Here is a 21,891-nt window from a genome sequence, read left to right on the forward strand (position 1 = left end):
TCTGCCTACTTTTATCCACTTCCTGAATGTGCCTTTAGTAACAGGCTGCATCTTTATGGTATGAAGGGCTCAGACTTCCCCGTGACCTACCACAACAAACCCACCGCTCTTTCACAACAGGCTTTTCCCTTAGGGTGCTGCTGCATCTTCAAGGTGATGCTGGTGTTCCCTGAGGCCCAAATGTCAGTCTAGGAGAGCGCACGATCATCAGTAGCTGCACACTGCCACAGTGTGGCACATTATATAGTAGAAAAATAGTCTCTGTCGGCGAGCAGATACTGCTGGGGACATCTCAGAGGCAATGGCAAAGTTCCCACAAAGAGCAGAGCAGACTCGACTTCGGTCTTCAACTTTGCTATGTAAACCACATAAAGCTGAACTTGGAGGAAGTACTTCAGGGACTCGGTGAGATAAGTTATTAGGCAACCTTTGGTCAAAGGCTGAAGATGAGACTCCCAAAGGGATAAATGCACATAAAATAACTATTTGTGGATACTTGAGTTGACCAGATTCAGGACAGTACTCTAAAACCTAATTATGGGAATTTCTGTCTATTCAGGTGGCACTAAAATCTGATAGTTTTAGGTAGTTACACAATCCCTGGGTGCATGTAGGAATTACAAAAATTAAGTAGCAATTAATAAAATGTATTATCTCCATGTAATATTCTTTCCCAAATTTGCGTAAAAGCTTTAAATAAACAACAGCCTAGCCTGGATGACTAGAATGGGATTCACCAGAAGGTCTCGCTACTCTCTTTCCTACCGTGAGGACAAACTGTGTCACTTGACAGAGGAAAGCTGAATTTCCCATGTAGTTGTCATCTCACCTTTCCCAAGGGCACTTTGAAATACCTGGCATGGGGAAGCCCTTGGGAAAAATAAGAAAAAATAAAAGGAGAACAAAAAAGAATTTCTATTTGTCTGTTTCTGAGCATTTCTCACTAGTGTCTCATTAACCTCTCAGCAAATCATTTCAGATTGCAATTGATTTTTACTGCTCTAACATTTTCATAATGACTAACTACTTATTTATTCCATGCCCTCTTACCAGCTCTAACCATACTAAGTATTTCTCCCTTTTTTTCATAATCAATTATTGTCATTTTGTTATCTTTCTCCTAGGATGTTTATTAAAATTCTGTAATATCGATTCTTAAATTTTCTGATACAGTTCATTGTGTGTGTGTGTGTGACCTTCTTTCAGTGTTATCAAATGCACAGATTCTATTTTGAGAGGCTCTAAAACCTGTATAAACCTTTTTACCTGTAGAAAACCATGCATAGTTGTGTCTTTGTTACATGGTAAAACTCAGATATTCTGGATTTTCCTTTTGTGGTTTTTTTTTTGTTCTTTCTGTATTTTTAACTGTCCTTAAATGTTACTAAAGACTGGTAACAAGAATATCCCAGCAAACAGTGCAAGATTAAAATGCTCCATTTTCTTTTTGAGCTGCTTGCCAAAACAAACGAAGGAGGACAAACAAACCTAGATACTGTGCCCTTGGGAAGAATATAATCAACTTTCACAACTATAGTTTGTATTTTCTGGTGGTACATAAATGAAATTAATATTCCTGTCCCTGTTCACAGGAGCTCCCACCCGAAGTAACTGCACACTGAGAACCAGTAACGCAGCATCTGAGGGGAATTTATCACAGAAGTAGAGCAAAACTTTCAGTGTGTTGCTGTTATTTCTTCTCAAGAGCAGCTTTAACAATTAAGATGAAGAGATAACTCAAAAATTAAAAGCTAAGTTAAGGTGAAATCAAACCCTGCAGGAACTGAAGCCACTAGGTCTATTTCTACTCAGAGGAATAGCACCTGGATTAACAGCATCTTGGCGAATCACTCCGTCATGCCACCCGTAGGCATGTCCCCATACCACATCAGCACCTTTGCAGCTGACCCAGACTCTCCGTGCTTGCAGGACAGGAGATTAGATTAGTCCCAGGAAATTAAATTAGTATCAATGGAAGTAAGGAGGACTCCACTGCTCTGGTGAGGTATTACAGTCTGACTAAAAGCTGCCTTGTATTTCGGGTTAAGACCTTTCTTTGATTTTCAGGTCATGAAAAATCTTGTGTCTTCTCATAACATATAAGGATATGGATCCATGGATATACTTACTCTTCCATTTGATTTTTATCCTTGGATTTTGCTTCTGTGATCTTCTCCTGCCTCTTCTTGTCCATTTTTTTCTTCAATTCTTTCTTTTCTCTAAAGCATAAAAAATAAAGGCGAGTTCAAAATGCATTTAAACAAAACCCATACAGAGTAGTAATCAATGATAAGGGGAATAGCACCTTACTTTTCACACGTTTCTTTCAGTTTCTTTAGCTGGCTGTTCTGACACTCCTCTGCTACATCTGTCAACTTCTGAATAAGCTAAAAAAAAAAAAAATCCCAAGAAACAAAAATATGTATTTTCAGCTAAACATCATACATGCATCTAAGTTTCCACAAAAGTCTGTAGCAGACTCACTGATTAATTACCAATGATCAAAAGTCAGTAAACATTCTTCTCAGGGTAAACGTATTCTTAACTTGCGGAGTCCAGCCAGACTTGTGTATGTCCAACTTACACAGAAACTACTACTACTCTGTACATCAAGGTGATATAGTCTCAGAATATTAAATGTAAAATAAAAATCTATTTTGCAGATTTTACCTTTGCTAGGAATTAAAATGCCTATGATAATTCATAAATGGTCACAAACTGAATTTATGCAATACAAATTACAAATTGAATTCCTGTATGGCTGAATATTCAAGGTTCTCTGTGAGTGCCAAAAACATTCCTCTTGCACTGAGCATTATTACACGGACCACCTTGGATTTCAGGGTGGTCAGGTGGATATCGAAAATTCATGCATGACAGCTAAGAAAGCTAAGCATAGATAAGCATAGCCTACATTTTGATCACAGAATACTGGATTCAAAAAAATCCAAGTCATTGGTTTGAAATCTGCTGTGCGGTGCTGGGACCAATCTCAATTCCTGCTGAAGCTGCTAACGAAAAGCATACTTGTGGTGGTGACAGGACACATGGACAGGGCTTGTGTGCAAGTTCAATGAAGGGTGAATTAAAGTGGGAAACGGGACCAATTTGGTTTGTTCACCCCCTCCAATTTAAGTCTGATTCTGTAAAATAATCCTCTCAGGATGATGAACTAGAGAATGTATAATAATGCCTAGCTAGTCTGATCCAGCTTTTCATTCCTCAGATAAAAGAAGAAAGATACTGACAATAGGCTCTCCTCTAAAAAAAAGACATCAGAAAGAATCTCTGGGCTGCAAAGCAGATTTTAATCAGAACATTAACTCCTGCACAGCTCAAAGTGAAAACTGTCTGAAGGTTCTGTGCTAAAATATGAATTTATCCTGACACCACCTGACTGGACAATGCTGTAAAACTAACTTTATTTTGAGAAATGCCATTTCCCATTTTGAACTGAGAAATGAGCTAGTTTACAATATAAGCCCAGCTATGTGGGTCCAAAATGGTTTGTTTTCAGAAAAATTAAAACCCCTGAGATGCAGCCAACAACTGTTACTTGAACGTGGGCCCTCTCCCTGCGGCACAGGTAACCGTGTCCACACACCCACACGGGAGCAGCTCCTGCTGGGTAATGCTGAAGTGATTCACGTACAACCGGTGATAAACAGGGCACTGCTTGGGAATGCAGCACCGTGCTACGATCCATGGGAATGAATTTGTGGAAAGGCCTTGCTGAGTGATACCCACACGTATCATTCCTCTGACCCGCTCTTTTTAGATGTCAGGGCAGAGTAGACAAGAGGCAAAACATCATAAAGTAGAAAAAAATTGCAAGAGAGGATTGTCTGAAGTTGAGAAACAGTTTGCACTCCCATACCACCCTTTAAAATGTTCTTTCCTGCCTGAGAATATCCATCAGCATCAGCTGCCATCTGCCCAAGCTACTTTATTTCAGCTCGGAGGGCCTATGATCCTGCTGTAGTTGTCAGCCAAACTCCAGCTGTAAAAACACAAGCTGGCTTGGACCGATGGACACAAAATATTTCTTCACCATACACAGATTATGTTCTGCATCCCCTTAAAGCATTTGTCTGCAACAGGAACACTGTCTGGTCCAACCTAGTGCCCTGGGGAATGTTTGAATCTATTTTCATTTATTTATTTTCAAGGTGTTTCAATTTGTTTTCCAGCTAATCCTGCCTCCTTGAGTGTTGTATGTTTAAAAAAGCAGCAGAACAAAATGGGAACATCACCCAAAAGCTGCAATGAACCGAGACTGACGTAACTAGAGTTAAGGACTCTGCATTAGCAGTAGTAATAATCCTGCTGCCTTTCTGCCTTCCATCCAAAGCCTTCCGAGTTGTTAGAAGCATTATAACAAAATGACACAACAACCACTTGAAGTTGCAGCAGACCACAGGAAAATCAAGCTCTGAAATGGACTCCAAGTAAGAGGAAGCCCTACTTAATTATAATGTCATGCTGCCTTCATCGCTCACCCTGAGATCACTAAAGACAAGCAGACACCATAAGAAACGTACCAGCTTAATGTGCTCTCGTTTCTGGTACTTTTCACTGTAATACTGCTCCTGTCGGAGATTTAGCAGCTGCTGCTGTTGCTTCTCCTTCAGCTCGACTAGCTTCTGGGTCATTTCAGAGTCGAGCGCAGCTAATTCCTGTTCAATAGTTGAAGAACTGTGGTCTGGGCTGCCCGTTTCAGATCTGCAAAGACACATACATACACACCCCATCAAGGTCTAAGTCATTAGGCATGTGCACTCTGCCTCATATTTAAACCTTGTTTTTAAGGCAGCTGGTTATCTGTAGCCCATTGAGAAGTTTCTTAGCACCACATATAGGGCCAGAAGATGAATTTAGCGCCAGTAAGTCCAATAATTTCATCTTTTAGGAAAAAAACAATGTTAAGAGTTTATTACTGGGATGGCTACTGCTTTCAAACCTCATTTTACTAACCCATCATGGTGGTGTGAACGAGATTTAGTATAAATGAGCTATAAATGCAACTGCCAAGATTTCCCATAAACAGATGCCCATGGAACTTGTTTATCCACTTCCAGACATATAACTTGAACTTCAAAGCTGCACAGTCCTCAGCAGAACTAGAGAATGCTAAGTATTTTGAAAACTGAGTCATCCTTGCATACACCTAGCAATAAATTTAAAAGCATAACTTTACATCCGCATTTATAAAATGCTTAAAATGGTAGGAACATCCCTTTATTTGGTATTTTCTCCCCACTTCAGGAAATGCCATGCATAGCACACACAGAGGAAAGTGCCCTATGGACTGCTGATTTTAGGAGGAAAGTTAACACCCCAGTGGGGAGTAAACCTCTAGAATGGTAGCACATAGGAGCAAAGGAAAAATATGAGGAGGAAGATAGAAGCAACACTAAGGAACAGCTTTGGTTTGCTTTTTTCTTTCTTTAAGACAGAAGGAAGAATAGATGTAATTGTGAAAGGAGACATGATGACACTAAACTGCTCAAGGAAAAAAATAAGCAGAAAAAGCAGTATCACACTCAGGCCAGCACTGAACTAAACCCAATAAAAACATTAAAAAAAAGAAAAAAAAGATTCTGCCATGTCCCCGCTCTGCTGCTGTGTTTACTGCTGTATTTGGGTGTTACATCGGTTGCCTGGGAAACCTCAGAACAGAGCATGAGATGGACAAAACAGCAAAACCTTGAACAGAGAGGGCCAACATTGTGAGAAAAATGAATTTGCTACTCAAAAATTTGTAGAGATTACAATGCAGAGAACTTGCTACACTGGCTGCCTCTCTTTTTTCTCCCAGGTTCAAGTTTACAGCTGCTATCAATTAGAGTAACTTCAACTGAAATGATGTGAAGCTGCTTTCATCAGTCTGAGGATACGAACCAAGGTAGCCTCTTTTTATTTCTTGCATTTTTATTGTAATTGAATATTTTGCTAAGAAGTTAGGTGGTGTCAGTGTGACAGGTGAGGATAATTTAAATACAGAGCCAGAAGACAAGCATTAATGAATATTAAAGTCAGCATATTATGCCATTACACTGTACATTTTAAAGCTGTCATTTCTCTTGTATTTTTGGGAAAAAGAAATAAGACCTATTTCTAAAATACTAAGACTGTCTTTTAATGGGCATGATCATTAAAGAAACTTCAGAACACCAGCAAAACACGTGTGCGTGTACATAAATAAATACTTCAAACTTCCTATAGACAATGGCTTTACTGAATCTTGGCCCAATTGTAGACAAGGACATGAAACATGGATTGCTTTTGACCAGAGACAACACATGTATGGCAATCTGATATGGGGACTCCTGATGAAGTAGTGATTTATAATTTGCAGTTACAGGCAAACAGCTTCAGTAATAATTTTAAAACGATAAAAATCACCTTTTTCCTTGGGATTCAGTATTCTATTAGAAGTCTGCTGCTTGAGATAATATGTACTTGCAAGTTTGAAAATCCCTACAAATACATTCCTGCCTTTTTAAAATTCAACCTCAGATTTTTTTAACCTTCAGATTTCTCTGTCTCTGCACATAAAACTTCTCATCTCTGAAATCACTGTGACAGCCCCGCATAACAGACTGTAGGATTTTATTGCCTGATATCATGAATGATTTATGGTCAGATCACAACAAAATTAAAGAAACCAAATTCCTTTTTACTCAGAGATGAGTCATTTTATTTATTCAGTTTGTTTTTCTGCTTAAATTTGAATAGAATATGCTAGAGAAAAGAAAGATGACATTGTTTTGTCTGCCACTATGTGTCACACACATTGATGATGGGAAATACAGTGGATAAAATAACACTGTGTGTGCAGTTGACAACCAGTCATTAAGGGAGTTTGTTAAACTGAAGTGTAGAACTTGGAAGCCTGAAAACTGGCAACAGTTAAGGCCAGCTGAACATAGACATATTATGAGTGTTAAGCTCTTACTAAGCTCAATGACATTCTGTCATCAGGCAAGCAGAAATGAATAAGCTCCTTCCTAGGGACAAGTTATGGCCTGAATCCCAGTCACTTACAATTAGAGGTACCATCAACAAGGTTAGCAGCCAGAGCGTGCTCACAGCCTTTTCCTCTGATGATCTCCTACCAAAAACTATCAAGTAATTTTTTTTTAATGTTCATTCAGCGTCTTCACATTGAAGAGCTACAGCTACATCAATTTTATGTAAAAGTCAGAGGAGTTTTGTGCTTATCTAATTACTTAAAAAATTAAAATGTTAAAATGAGAATGCTGCACTAATAGGAGAAATAAAAATTTAGGAGGGTACCCCTACCTGATTATTATTCAACTGTAACAGTATGAGACACTGATTGTACCTATGTGTGTATATGTTTTGCCAGGAGTTAAGAACTGATCTTTATTAACATATAGCTCCTTACCATATAAACAAGACAGTAATTGTGGAAAGATTAATGAGTCATAACGGTCTTTGCATTTCAACCTGATAATGATAAATACAACTCTCCTTTTTTATTATTACCTAAAAAATAATATAAAAATTATATCAGCACACACAAAGAGACAGGGCAATGCAAGATTTAGAAAGAGACATAGCACAGAAGGGGTGTGCATGCAGAGGCAAAGCCAAGCAATCATGATGAGACCCTCAACTGGTCTGGATCAATCAGAATTCGAACAGTAGTCAGATGTTAATACCTTTCAGGTGTTTCTTTCACCTAATTATATATCTGATGCCTTCTCTAGCACAGGTTTTTTCCAGGGTTCTAACTTGGGAGACAATGCTCTTCATCCCCAAATTCAGGATATCTGTTTTCCCCGTAAATAGCATAAGGGAGGACTAAGTTTTGCTCCTGTTTTGACACTTGGGTGTCTCTTACCACCAGACTGCAGACTGTGGTGGCCCAGAGTAAACCAATTACTTAATATGGGCACGATGACCATGTGTGCTGGCTGCAAAAACTTCTCCTTGCTTGGAAAAGGAGCAACATTATAAAGTTATATTATTAAGTGTGGAGTAGAAGATTCCATGGAGCTGATACTCCTTCTCCTAAAGGAGGTCAGCATGGGAGAAGATGGGATGCTCTCATAAAACGTACTGTAGTTGACCTGAGTAGGAAAGTAAAACACTTTATCCAGATAGGTTTGAGTGCTTTTGTGCTGCAGTCTGGTTCCTGAACTGTCCCGGGATGTAGGGGATGCCCCCTCTCACAGTTTGTGATTACGCTCACTGTTGCCAGTGCAGCTGAGTCACCTACTCATACTAGCGGTCTAGGCAAAGTCCCAAGATAAATATCACGTGCTCTCATTTCCAGGGAAAGAGGTATAACATGGTGAACATCTTATCTGGCTTCTAGCAAAGAAGGAGCACATCTCTAGCAGAGAAGCAGCTTTTTCTGATGATTTGTGTATCAAAGGCCTTGACTTCATTTTACCTAGGAATCTTGGTGCTTTTGGGTTTTTTTCTGTGCTCTAATGTCACCTCCATATTAATTGTCTACTATAAAAGAAGACTTGAGTAAAGATACCAAGAATAGGAAATACCAAGCTCCAATACCAAGAACAGTAAAGTTATGTTCAACATACCTTTTCTTACTGTCTCTTTTTGCTGTTTTTTCTAAAACGGCTCTTCGTCGCAGGTAGTCATTTTGGATTTCATTATACTTTGCAGTGTGCTCTTTGATAAGGTCAGTGGTTTTCTTGTGGTGCCTCTTTACAAGGTCCTTCATTTCCTTGTAATGCTTCTTCTGAAGCTTAACAAAAGACTTCTGTTGTTTTAGCTCCTCAATAGTCTGTGCTTCCACTTCTATAATGATAACAACAAAAGCCACTTCAATTTTCTAGTAGCGTAAGATTTCAATCAGAGAACCCAGGAATTGCCATTAGCAGGAATGAAACAAAGCACGTTTGTTTACTGCTGGTAAGTGAAATGTGCTAGCTTTAACTAACTGAGTAGATTTATCTGGAAATAAGCTAAGCCGATTGAAAATACTGTGGCAAATTTAATTGATATGAGTGTAAGACGTGAGATGAAAATTTAGACCACCAAGACATACAGCAAAATAAAAACCATGTACTTTCTTTCCTCAACACCTTTCAGACGCAAAAGATTCTCATCAGCCCAACATATAAAAACGTGATCTTACATAGATATGACCACAGATCATTTTTGTGCACACTGTACCAACACTTTAAGTCTCCCTTCTCTCTGGATGGGCTACGTAACATGCTGATGCCTAAACCCCCTTCACAAACAGCGCTTCAGCTGCCTGCCCTCCTGTCTTGACCTGGGCACTGACTGGAGGCATCTGTCCCGATATCATTGCAGCATCTTGGGACAGAATTCACTTCTCTCTTGATGGAAACCCTGCATGCTGGAGGGAATGATGATTTGGCATGAGCTGGGGTCACAGCTCTGGGAAAGCCAGACTGGAGATCCCTTCCCAGACAACAGACATTGTATAAGGCCAGCAGGTACTTCCATAATCTAGGCCAGCCTCTTTCTACCACACATGAGGGAGACCGAATAAGAGGCAACCAACATGCAGAATTTCACATATCTTACCTTTTTCCACACCTAAATGTAGGCCTACGTAAGACTTGGACATGTTGTGGGTTCTAATGTAGCAGAATGACTATGAGATAAACTGAGTTATAAAATTTGCAATCTAAACTCTAACTCCAAGCTGGAGGACATGACTCCCAACTGAACAGTAGGACGCTATCTAACTGGCAGGCCAGTTTGCTTAATGTAATGGTAATTTCAATTTTGTAGGAGCAATGGGAACACTGCAAGGCTAATGAAGATAAAATGGTTTCAGTACTATTCACAATATTCGGAGCAAATTTAGCTTCTGTTCTCATAATAAAGCTGGTCTTTTGTCTGCATTAGATGGTAACACTGTGCTTGTGAAACTACAACAATGGAATATTTTTAAATAATTCCCTGTTGGCATGAAACATGTGCTCAAACATTTAATAACTTCAAAGCTGAGGAAGAAAACATGATATATGTATTTTCTATGAGTTACTGCAATCCTAATCACTCAAAGAAATGTCTAATCCAGATGGCCTATTTCATAAAAAATATGTTTCTCTTGACAAAACAGTGCATTCATTCATGCAGTGTAAACTGTGTATTTATTACCTGTGAGGACACTCTGAATAAGATCTTCTGTCTTTGCAGGTGCTTTCACCGAACCTAGAGGTAAAAGAGATAACTGATTCCAATTCTTTTAAAGCAACAGCCATTACTGTGCTGCTTGATTGCATATTAAAACCCAGCAGGGGACACAGGACATACACTGACATGGGCATTAATTAATCATTTGAGAAAAAACATCTCTTGAGCAGAAGAGAAGCAGCACAGAAAACACCACCAATCCTGTGAACAAACACGAAAAGGTAACCTTCAGAAACCTACCCGAGCATTGTCATTTTACTTATGAGGAGAATGTTATTGAACTCACTGACACCACTCATGAGCCACTTAAGTGGTATTAGGCTGATGGTTAGTACAACTGCCCTACATTATGACAACAGTCAAAAATTTCTGTACACAAGATGAACGCTGCTCCTTGGAAGTCAGTTAGACTACAGTCATCAAATCATAAACAGTGTGATTGAACAGCATTTATTATAGGAGATACATCAATACAGAATATAGTCAGTATCTAAGATTTTATTTTGCACGTGGAATCATATGTAACTACATGCATAAACTAGGTATATTTGTAAAAACAATTTAAAGAGATTCCTGCATTTGCAGCAACAACAACAACAACAAAAATCCAGCAAACTTTCTTGCTTGTAACGAACTCCAGTTCCACCAGAAAAGAAACTCTTAAGAAGGAGATATTTGTATATTTGAAGACAACTGGCCCTAACAGCATACTAAAGTAGTGGGAAAATTTCTACCTATTTTATAAAATCAAACAAACATCAAAAAACCCCTTTGTTTTTTAAATGCAAAGCACATGAAAAATGATTATCCAGATTTATTCAGAAACCATAGGACTTTCTTGCTTTGCTTTGTTTGTTTTTTTTACCTGGTGCTGGTTGGCTATGGACAACCTGAGTTGCTGGTTTCGGTGTAAGAGAGGCAGTGTAATTTACTCCATTTTCTGCTGGTGTTGGCCTAGGTTCATTGTTAGCTTCGGATGGTGCATCTCCATGGTCGATCTGTCAATACACAATGATTTGCGTTACTCTTCCCACTAACAGATTTAAAATTACTTATTTACAGGTCTAGGTTAGCCTCTTTTCTAATCGTAAAATTCTGTAAATGTTATATATAAATCATTCTAAAACAAAACAAAAAAAGGTATCCTTAAGAGCCATGGTAATCCAGGTGGGTCATTTGTGCAGGTAAATTTCAAGAAGAAATAAAGCATGTGTTATTCTGAAAAAGTGGTTTTATTTTATGTGGATATAACTCATCAGGGACTTTTTTCAGTACAGTATATATTAGCTGCACCAGATGTGAAAACTGTATTTTATTGAAAAGCGTTGTTCTCTGCCATAAAACCTTTCTAGAAGTAATGTAGAAGCTGGCATGAAAACACTACTCAAATCCCTGCTGTGAACAAAATGCATACACAAAATTACTTTTAAATTTCATAGATACACACAGCACTATCATTTTTCACCGTTCTTACAGAACAGAGACATACTTCTGATTCCCAAGATCTTACATTCTTGCAATTGCACTCCAAGGATAATATGTAAACAGTACCTCCATCCTGCTGCATAAATAGATCTGTGGTATCCAAATATTTAAGCATTTTCCACAATCTTGTCTTTCTCTCCAGCTTCCTAAAGGCTCAAGCTTACAGCATATGTTGTACTACCCATTGAACATCTCATAATTTTCCTTGTGACCATCAGGTTTTAAGCAAGCACCCAGCACTCAGCAAACAGAAGGTCATTCAAAGCGATTTTTATTTTGAAATGGCCAAGCTCCCCCCTTCCTGCTGTGCCTGCAAGGGGCCTGTTGCCATGGTGTCTCAGGGTAGTTTTGGATTTGTTCCTTCAGCTGCTTCCATTTCACTCTTTGATGGTAATCACATTACATGCAGAGCCAGGATACCACAGTTGTTGTTCTTTTCCCCTTGATTACTCCACACTTGCAAAAGATCAGCCTGCACTGCATCAATAGAGGTAAAATACATTTTGATCTGTTTTGTACTGCGCCTGCTGCTGATTTCCTTCATCTTGGCCCTGACAACGTACTGTATATTGCAAAAGGATTTCTGTCTCAACAGCCTATTTCTGCCAAAATTATAGGAGAGAGATAGTGTAGTCAGAAACATGATGCAATTGAAAACCAATGCCAACAAATTCATTTATATCATGACTGCAATAGAATAAGGAAAAACATGATCCAGCCAACATTTATGACAGCAGAACAATGTGACTGGCAAAAGCTGTAGCTGTGACAAACACACACAGACACGGTTATCCCCTCCATTCTCCTTAAAATATACTCCTCACAGGATGCAATTTAATAAAAACAATGTTTGCTATATAGATCATCAACATTTAATAGAAATAAAGCTAGAATTCCTAAGTTCTGGCAAGTTTGTACCCCAAAAGTCACGACATGGGCAAGTGGGTATTGTCTTCTTTTTCTGGGACTAGGTTTGTACGTGGTGCGAAATGCTGCATCACAGTTTGTTGAGAAACTATTAATATAGCCTGTCAGTTTTGGACATAAAGCATCTGTTTTCAGAAACTGAAGCAGAAATGCGAGACAGGATCAGGAAGTGAATAAAGAGTAATTTTCACTGCATCAAGCAATCTAATCTCATTAAAAAGCACTTTCTCTTCTCATAATTCATCACACAGAACACTAAAGTAAACATGATTTTCCCTTACTGGAGAATATTTTAGGGTCTTTTTAAAACATGATGTAATCCAGCCATAGAATTTATAGTTTTAATATTCACAGAAAAATGGTTTATATTCCACATGTTGCCATGTCTTTTGTTGTAGGAAGTAGAGAGATACGTGCCCATACAGGTACATACCTATGTGGTCTATTTTTATTTCTACAGAGAAAAGGAGCTGCAATGTACTGGGGTTGGGAGATCTCCTCTGTGCTGCACTGTTAGACGAGGCGGGCAGACCTTGAGTCAGTTTGCCTCTATCCTCCTTGGCAAAGTATAAGCAAGCGTAAGCAAGGTCTCCCTATAATAAGTGTCAGATCAACTTAATTTCCATTACTGTAATTTGGTGTGATCATTATAATTTGCAAAATTATTCCTGAATTTTCATTTTAAATAGTGGTATCAGATATGCTAAGTGCAGCTGCTCTCCTAGAGATGTTTTTGTTTATTTTCCCTATCAAAATAATTTCATTTGACCAAAGAAGCCAACTGGAGTGATTACAAACATTTGATTTATATCCAGTGCATGCAAAACAAAAGTTTCCATTTCAACACTGTTTTATGGGTAGAAACAACAGGTCAGACGCTCTGCTGCTTCCATGTCAGACAGGTTAAGGAGCCAGCAAGGCCTCCTGACTCTGCAGTGGGAATTAACATGCAGCCCCAGGGACATTACACCAGCAGGCACAGCCAAAATGCATTTTACTCTGGCTAGCTTCTCCTAGACCTCCACACACTTCCTCTCGTGTAACTGTGAGGATGCAATGTACAAAGAGTTACATCAATCTACTTTAGCCTGGGATTAATTGATCCCAAGAAACTCCCAGCTGCAAATTTCTGTGGTTTATTCCTCCTGTCTGTAAAGGACACCAGGCGGGGGAGTGGAAAGGCAACCTTCACAACCTGTACACTCATAAAGATTTACTATGTATTCAGATAAGTATAGTTAAAGGTGCAGAACCCACACTGCAGGTATTACAATGCTTCCACGCTGTAAAAAAATTGCTGCTCTAAGGCCAGGCTGGAAAGCAAGAACTGGTAGTTATGTACTGCTCAGAAAGCTGAAGGTAGGAATTCACGTTACGCTCATGACGGGAACACTGAATAATTATAGAAAAGATGCTGTAAATTTTGTCAGTCCTTCGGCATTCTTTGTTTATGTTATTGCACTGATAATTAACAGGCCGTGTAATTTGAAGCCTAAAGAAAGGCTAATTTATTTGTTCAAAACAATTCACTGTCAGGTAGCTTATTTGACTACTGTTTTGCAAGAAGCCTGGGGAACTTCTCACAGAGATGCGGTTTAAACTTCTAGGTAGCAAAGAAAAAAACCTCTCAGTTTTCCTGTGACAGCTGCAAGAACCTGACTCAAATAAATGTGTGTGAGGGGAGGCAAAGAAGTACGGGGGGTGTATGGAATCCGTGCTAGGAGACAGCACAGCTTTGCACACAAACATTTATAGTGTCTAAATTTGAAACGGTACATAGGAAAATTGAATCCAGGTGCACTTGTGTGTACATTTCTGGCAAACATATTTAGCTACGCTGCCAGCGAACATACTTGCAATTATTAACTGATACGATTCTTGTGGGCCAATGCAAGTGAACAAAACAGTCAGCCCTGCTGACCGATGAAGAAAACGTCATCACCACATAACATGATCAGGCAATTCAAGATTTCCAAGTACGACCAAGCTGCCAAATATCTTACCTAGAATGGGCGTTTATAAATAGAAGGTCACAATGTGTATTTAGATTGCCACTTCTAACAGCAGTTTTGTACCTGTCCCTTGCTACTGCATCTAACTGAATGGTTATATATTTTCCACAAACGCACCGCTACAATCATTACAGTTTTCTTTTTAAAAATATTTCTCTGCTACTCCAAACCAAGCTCCTTTATCCTATGAGCTTTCAGGTTCCTTGACATATGGTAGTAATACCTGAGCACTACAATTCATCTTTCCTTCTTCTCATTTGCTTTGGAAGATACTCTGTGACAGAATTTTTCTAACTGACAAATAAGCCTGTGCAGACCAGGAAAATCTGTACTTTTTCAAAAGTAAAAATGACCTCTAAGGTATTTAAAGGATTATGTTAAAAAAAGGTTTTGCTATTAAAATAGAATCTCATGTGTAGAGCGTCCTAGATAAATGTCTAAGATACTATTGAGCATTTCACAGTGTCCTCATTCAGCCAAACTTGTGACACTGCACAAAGAGTAAATTGTTGGCCACTGAATCGTAATGACTTTCACTCATCTGGTCTGCTTTGGGAATGTATTCTTGGTTACAAAATCTAGTTCAGTGAGGCTTTGCACATCTGAGAATTGAAGACGACAGGCACCAGAGCAGAGGGCAGTTTAGGATTATAAAGCATTTCTCCATCTTTGCTAGAGACCTGTACCGACTGCCTTTTGATCCACATGATGTGCCTAAACATCTGACACAAGCTATCTTTAAAATACAAGGTTGATACTTTCAAACACTGCTAGAAGATATCCCAATTACAATGTCTGGAACAGAGGGACTCAACATTTCAATGTACATAGAGTTTATCAGAAAAAAAAGCTGAACTGCCAGTATTCTCAGCTATGCTCAAAATAACATCTATGCATTTGTATGCACGACACCTCTAATTACACAGAAAAACAGGGTTTAGAGGTTAGTCCTTAGGTAATCATATATACCCGAACAGATGCCTAACAACTGAAAATGTGGCTCCCACAGCTTTCCGCTAAGCTAGAATAGGCCTGGACATTTATTTACTCGGTGGTGTCCTCCCTCTTCATCTCTCTTTCTATGATCTATGAAGGGTTGGACCAGTTGACCTCCAGAAGCCCTCTTCCATCTAAATTATTCTATGATTATGCTGGGACTCTTTAGGGCATGTTTGCTCATGGAGAATGTATAGAGACCTCATAATCCGAGATATATGAATGTTACTGAATAACCTCTCCAGAAACAGTCTGAAATTCTGAAAAATTTGTAGTATTTTCAGGAAAAGCAACTGACACAGAGTTGTCTTTTTTTGTAAGGGGAACTTCAGCCTCACACTGAAAAACAATAGCCAATGACTTACGAAGATTTCATTTACTACATAACAAAGTTGCAAATCAGCAGACACATAACAGTTTTTCATTCAGCTTTCGGTGTCTCTTTTCCTCTGAACAGTAACTTGCCACATGCTGCCTTCAGTGAAACCACACACAGGGCAATACTTCTCGGCTGTAACATTTGTCTTTCTAAGCAAAGCGGGTGCTTTTAAATACTATAACATAATTTGCAGAGACTCTGAAATCTCCTTTACCTCTTTCTTTACCTCTTCTTCATCTTCCAGAGTCAGTGCGGCCAGTTGCTTAGCTCTCTGCTCCATCAAGTTTACATATCTGATTGGATTGGATAAGGCCTCGATCACATCTAGAAATAATGCAAATACTTCAGTTTCAAACCCCTTATGTTACGGTTCCAGTGCTCCTCAGGTTTTAAGAAAGACACTGTATTTTTCATACAGATCTGCTGCTGATAGGCACTCCTACGTCTTAGAAACAACAGCGGAGGGGAGAACTCCATCATGCGCAAAGACTCTTAACACGAACCCTCTTTGAGTTTGTGCTTGGGTCTCGTGGATGTGCATCTTCTGCACGGAGTTTTGCAATGGATTTTCAAAGCCTACAGCATCAGCCAAGTAGGATCCTCATGCTTGAGGCACAGAGGAACATAAGTAAAAATCCTGTTTTTTAAAAAAAAGAAATCAAAATAGCTATACAGAATATTGTTTTTCAGTGAAGATGCAGTGTGGTCTTTAAACCTATCTTTGTTTAGAGCCGATTCCAAAATACGGTGCTCTATATTAAGCATGGCACTTCGCTTGGGAAACAATTACATCCTGCCGTGTCGCATAAGCAAAGTTTCATTTGTGTTTCAATGGCAAATGCCTGGGGTATTTCCTCCTTTAGAGTCATACAAGGTCTGCTGAAAATAAAAGAGTTGGCCCTAAGCCTAAACCCCAGGCAGGCCGCTGTGAATGAGGCCATCTTGTATGAGTGATGAGACATAATGATCCATCAGGTGCAAAGGTTTGTTCACAGGACTGTTATCCCAATATGGCAAGTCATCTATACCGCATTCATTTTGCGTTTCAATTAACCTTTATATTTCAGAGTAGGAAAATGTCACAGAATTACCTGCGTAAGTATCGGGTACATAGTCTTTGACCTCTATGTACACAAAGAGAGCTGGCAGTGTCAAAGGTTGGTTCCTCTCGTTCCTCAAACAGATGTAGTGATAGCCTGCAAGATAAGAAAGAACCAGTTCAGAACACAAAGTCTTCCACAGGCATTTCCAATGTAATTGTGGTATCACTTGGGATTCGTAGTGTGGCTCCAACTGAGCAAGCAACCTCAGGGACTTCTGGTAGGGAAAGATTTACCTGAAGGGTTCCAGAGATAAGTACACAGACAAAGAACCATTAGAAAGGCACACGACGCTGCAGTTTAAAATAGTATTTTCACACATGTGAATAATGCTAAAAATAGTCATTTCTATAATTTTTTATGCATTCTATTTTACTACATTTGGCTGGATTTTTTTTTCTTTTTTAGTTTTGGAGCTGTTATTTAATTTTCAAAAATTACCCTTGTAATACTCAGGAATCTTAACAGCCAAGTAAAACTGAAACAACAGTCCATCCACAACACAGTATCTGATTTAGAAAACAAACAACGTGGCATTATATCTACAAAGTGTGTGTATGAATCCTATCATATGACCAACCTTTTAAAAATACATCTGAAAAAATATTTTTGGGCTTTTTTGAAGCTGGCTGTCTTGTAAGAGTAAGGGCGCACACGTTACAGTGCAGCTTACCCAAGTTAATGGCCAGGCACCACAGATGGGGCAACCCCAAGCCCTTTCTCCCAGCCACCTACCACCATCACCTCTCTTGTGCACCGAGACTTTTCTGACTGTAGATAGGCAGCTCAGCAAGCTAAACTCTGAGAAAAGCAAGTGTCAGAAACTGTGAAGAGCCTTCCATCAATTTAGCTCCCCAAAATGCCAGTTTAAAGACAGTGATGGAAGTGCACAGGTAGGGGTGGGAGAAAGGAACTTTCAGTCCCAGCAAACTGTTGTGGCATCACAGTGCTGCAAAGCTGCATCCTCTGCCTCACAAACTGGTGCCTCCCACCCCATGGCTGAAGCTATTCTTCTAAGACATGATTATGGAGTTGCACATACAGGAAGTGTTAAGATACAAATCACGAGCAGGATGCACTTATCTGGGGGGGGATCCTCACTTGGCTGATGCGAGCAAGTCCCTCTCCAAGTGATGGTTAAATCCATGCTTTGGGAATAATGGTAATTCTGTGGATTTGCATGACAGCATGATATAGTTTTCAATAATGTCTCAAAGAAGAGAGACATTACATATTACAAAGTTTTCTTAGTTCCCTCAAGCTCCTCCACCAAATTTTCAGCATGTACACAAACTAGAATCATCATGCTGTTCTCCATCACATGCTGTAAACAAACGGTTACTGGAGTCAAAAGGACATAAGATAGGCCTGTGTGTCCATCTCTCGAAACTTCTTGTATGATTTAACGCAGCAGCCTTTGTTCTAAAAGTCACAAGCTTAAAAGCAGGTACATGATTCAGTGCTCTGCTGAATGGACTCTGTGCTGCATGAAGGGCGAGTGCCATGAAAGGGGATCAGCCGGTAAGAGTTCACTTTCACCAAAAGAGGGAAATCCTTCCCATCCCCCTTTCTCCTCTCCAATCACCTATCTTCCTCTGGAGCTTGGCAGATCCTCCATGAGGCAATTCTACCCATTAAGCCAGGAGAAAACAGTGGAGAGTTTTTGGCTGGATCGATAAGCTGAGTTGGCTCACACAAAAGGCATGGAGATTGGCAGAATGGCCAGGGGTGCATGGCCAAGAGCAGGGTAGAGAGAAGGGAAGGAGAAATGACGACTGGTCACTGCCCAGCAGCCACCTCCCATGGCTAACCTCTTTGCACTTGCACAGAGGCCATGTGACCCACACCAGTTAAGACAAAACTGCTTGGAGATCTTAGAAGAGCCCTGACATCACCTGCCACAAGAGAAGGGCCTGATTTATATGTTACCTGAGATCAGGTCTCCAGGAATAATATGGACGACAACTGTTAGATACAGGGATACGTGAGTTTTGTGCCACTGCTGGGACTGGCTAACTTAAGGTACAGGGTAAGTACAGACAGTCTTCCTTTTCCAGCGTGAGTGAAGCTGGGAGCATGTTTATGGCCCATATGCTTGCCCTAATTTAGTTTCCTCCCCTCCCCTCCCTGGAAAAGCTGGCTCTGAAGTTGAAGGCTGTTCTTGCTCAAAATGCCAATGTCACTGCATCTTTCTGAAACATGATCTTTAACAAGTCTCTGGCCTGGAAAATAAGGGCTGAGTGGTCGCACAAGACAATTTTCAGTTAAATGGCCAATAATTACAATAGAAATAATTATATGAGTTGGAAGATACCAGTAATGATTTTTTTTTTTTTTTTAATTTTCATCAATAAAGATGAAAGTAATTTTGGGTTGATTTAATGGTTTTGCAGAGATACAACAGCTTGCATATAGGTCAGTCCTTGCATGCATGTAAAAATTACATTAGAGGAGCATATTTTGCTTTCATTCCCAGCCATCTCCCATTCTCACAAAGATGACATCAAAATTGGCTGTTGCTGCCCTCTTTCCGCTTAGAAGTGTACAATTGCACTTTTTAGCATGAAACTGCAAACATGCAGTTATCTACTGGAGACCAGCAAGTGCCAACCATGCCTCTGATGCTTAATTCTATTAGCTTTCCTGGTTCATTCCAACTTTAAATTTCTGGTGAAATATGGTATTTTCCTTTTCAAAGTTGAGATAGATTATTCAATATCCCCAGTTGCTGTAAATCTGCAGAGTGGCTGCTGATTTACAGCATTGGGATTCTGGCTTGCTGCTTCTTTTCAGTACATAATGTCCGTCTCAATGCAGAAAAAAGTTTACCTGGTCGAATTGCTGAGACTGGTAATATCCGATGACCAATAAATTTCCCTCCTTCTTCATACACTGCTAGCCTCAAACATGCCAGGGAAGGTAAAACGACCTAAAGGGCAATATTGTCGCATTATTAACTTTCTGCTCCGGATGAAACAGCTCCTTCCAAACACGGCAGACAGAAAGAGAAGGTTCAGTGTAGCAGATAGTAACATCTACACATCCATAGGAAGGTCTTAACATATAAGAGGTTAGAGTGTATGCACCTGTGTGTCAAAATAACTCTCACAGAAACATTTTTCAATCACCAAACTTGACATGGGATGTGTGTGTAGTATGTTGAACCCAGCAATTTGACCCTACATTTTCAATATGATACAAAGGACTTTGGCAGCTCAACTCCTATCACACTTGAATGTCACTCTGTTTTCTGCTTATTACTCACAGTCCTACATGGTTGGGTTTTTTTCCTTTGTGTTTGTGCCAATGGGATTAGCTACTTCTGAGCAAAATCACTGATAGGCATATTAGTGTTGAAAACTCAACAAGCAACTCAACCTGTTTTGCAGAGTGTGAATGTATGAATTACATAAACCATGCCAACCCTAGCAGAATTTTCCAGTGCTGCAGTACGCTCACTGGCTGGGCTGAAGATGTTTAATCAGGCAGGATGTTCACTAGCATTGGATGCTTTCTTGGCACCACATGAGAAAGAAGGCCAAACAGTGAAAAAAGAAAACAAGAAATCAAAAAAGATTACTAAAACTACCCTACTAAGACAAGAATCTTTAATATTACTTTAAAAAAATGTAGCATCATTCATCGCATTTTCTTAATGCAAATATACATACAAATACACATATTTTTAACCTGGGCACAAATATGGATTTTTTCAGAACATAGCCTAAAATTTATCTAGAGAATGGAGAGGGGAGAAAAAAAAAAGGCAACAATCCAAAAGGAAATTTATTTTCAACATTACTAAAAATAGTAATCTATGCTTCTCTGAGCACAGAGGCAGTCAGGCACGATCGTTAACTAAATAGAGAAATGAAGTACACTAATTAGAAGTTCATTACAGAAGAAAAATGCTAGTGATGTTTCCAAACTTAAGCTCTGGCAGGCTGCCAAAGGAAAGTCATTCAGAAGGCCAAATATTCAGGGAAAAGGGCTGTACTCCCTAGAAAGCAGGGCTGCAAGTACCAATTGTATAAATGTCTCTGTGAACTACATTTGCCTAGAGAAATACGAAAGAAATTGTTTCACAAACACCTGGACTCAGGAGCCACTTAACCACAGTACTCAATAAGCAAACCCAAGAAATCCTGTTAGAAAACTGGCTGCCAAATATATCGTGAAGCACAAGAAGACATTCAAGTTGCACAGTCCTAAAACATGCTCGGTATTTTCTGCTCCCTCAAAGTTTAGAGAATTGAATCTGAGTAATACTGTTCAGATTGCATGAGTAACTCAGGAGCCTACATCTCATTTCAAGCGGATGAGACTTACGTAGTTTCATCACCTAGGTTGTTTTTATACAGCACGATCTAGCGCTAAGTGGAGATAACAGATTGCTTTGAATGTGCTAGCTTGGACAGCCAGATTGTTATAGCTCTATTCGCATCATCTTGTTTGCAGGTTAACAGGATCTGCATTTCAGCAGGGCTGTTCAGCCAAGGCAAAATGGTAATTCAGCTAAACTGCTTCTGGGATCTGCGCTGGCTCATTTCTGAGTCTATCCACCTGTCTGCTGTTTCCAGCTGTGTCAATGAAAGAATCAAGGTGACTTGAAACTCATTTATTTTAGTAGGAGCTGGCATGACTAGAGTAGCAAAATTACAGCAAAAGTGGTTAACAATAAACAGTTCAAGAAACAACTCTTTGGAATCTCTTTATCTTCTTTTTAACAAATGCAAAGTTTCACTACTCCACAGAATTACTCTATTGGACAGTGATAAAACAAGCACAAGGCAGGTTTGGAAAGCAAGTGTTACACCGA

General features: G+C 39.4%; 1 protein-coding gene across 4 annotated transcripts in view; it reads right to left on the minus strand.

The window, feature by feature from the left end:
• PLCB1 (phospholipase C beta 1) overlaps positions 1–21,891 on the minus strand; it is a 396,670-nt gene that overhangs the window by 62,907 nt on the left and 311,872 nt on the right. For all 4 annotated transcript variants that reach the window (XM_054820497.1, XM_054820498.1, XM_054820500.1 and 1 more), the window contains exons 21-29: positions 19,902–20,001; positions 17,064–17,168; positions 16,187–16,296; positions 11,039–11,171; positions 10,138–10,191; positions 8,577–8,796; positions 4,542–4,722; positions 2,311–2,387; positions 2,130–2,219 (exon numbers count right to left, since the gene is read on the minus strand). In XM_054820497.1, coding sequence (XP_054676472.1) covers positions 2,130–2,219; positions 2,311–2,387; positions 4,542–4,722; positions 8,577–8,796; positions 10,138–10,191; positions 11,039–11,171; positions 16,187–16,296; positions 17,064–17,168; positions 19,902–20,001 — 1,070 coding nt within the window. The remainder of the gene's footprint in view (positions 1–2,129; positions 2,220–2,310; positions 2,388–4,541; positions 4,723–8,576; positions 8,797–10,137; positions 10,192–11,038; positions 11,172–16,186; positions 16,297–17,063; positions 17,169–19,901; positions 20,002–21,891) is intronic.

The sequence above is a fragment of the Grus americana genome, chromosome 3, assembly GCF_028858705.1.
Source record: "Grus americana isolate bGruAme1 chromosome 3, bGruAme1.mat, whole genome shotgun sequence".
In the NCBI taxonomy this organism is placed as follows: domain Eukaryota; kingdom Metazoa; phylum Chordata; class Aves; order Gruiformes; family Gruidae; genus Grus; species Grus americana.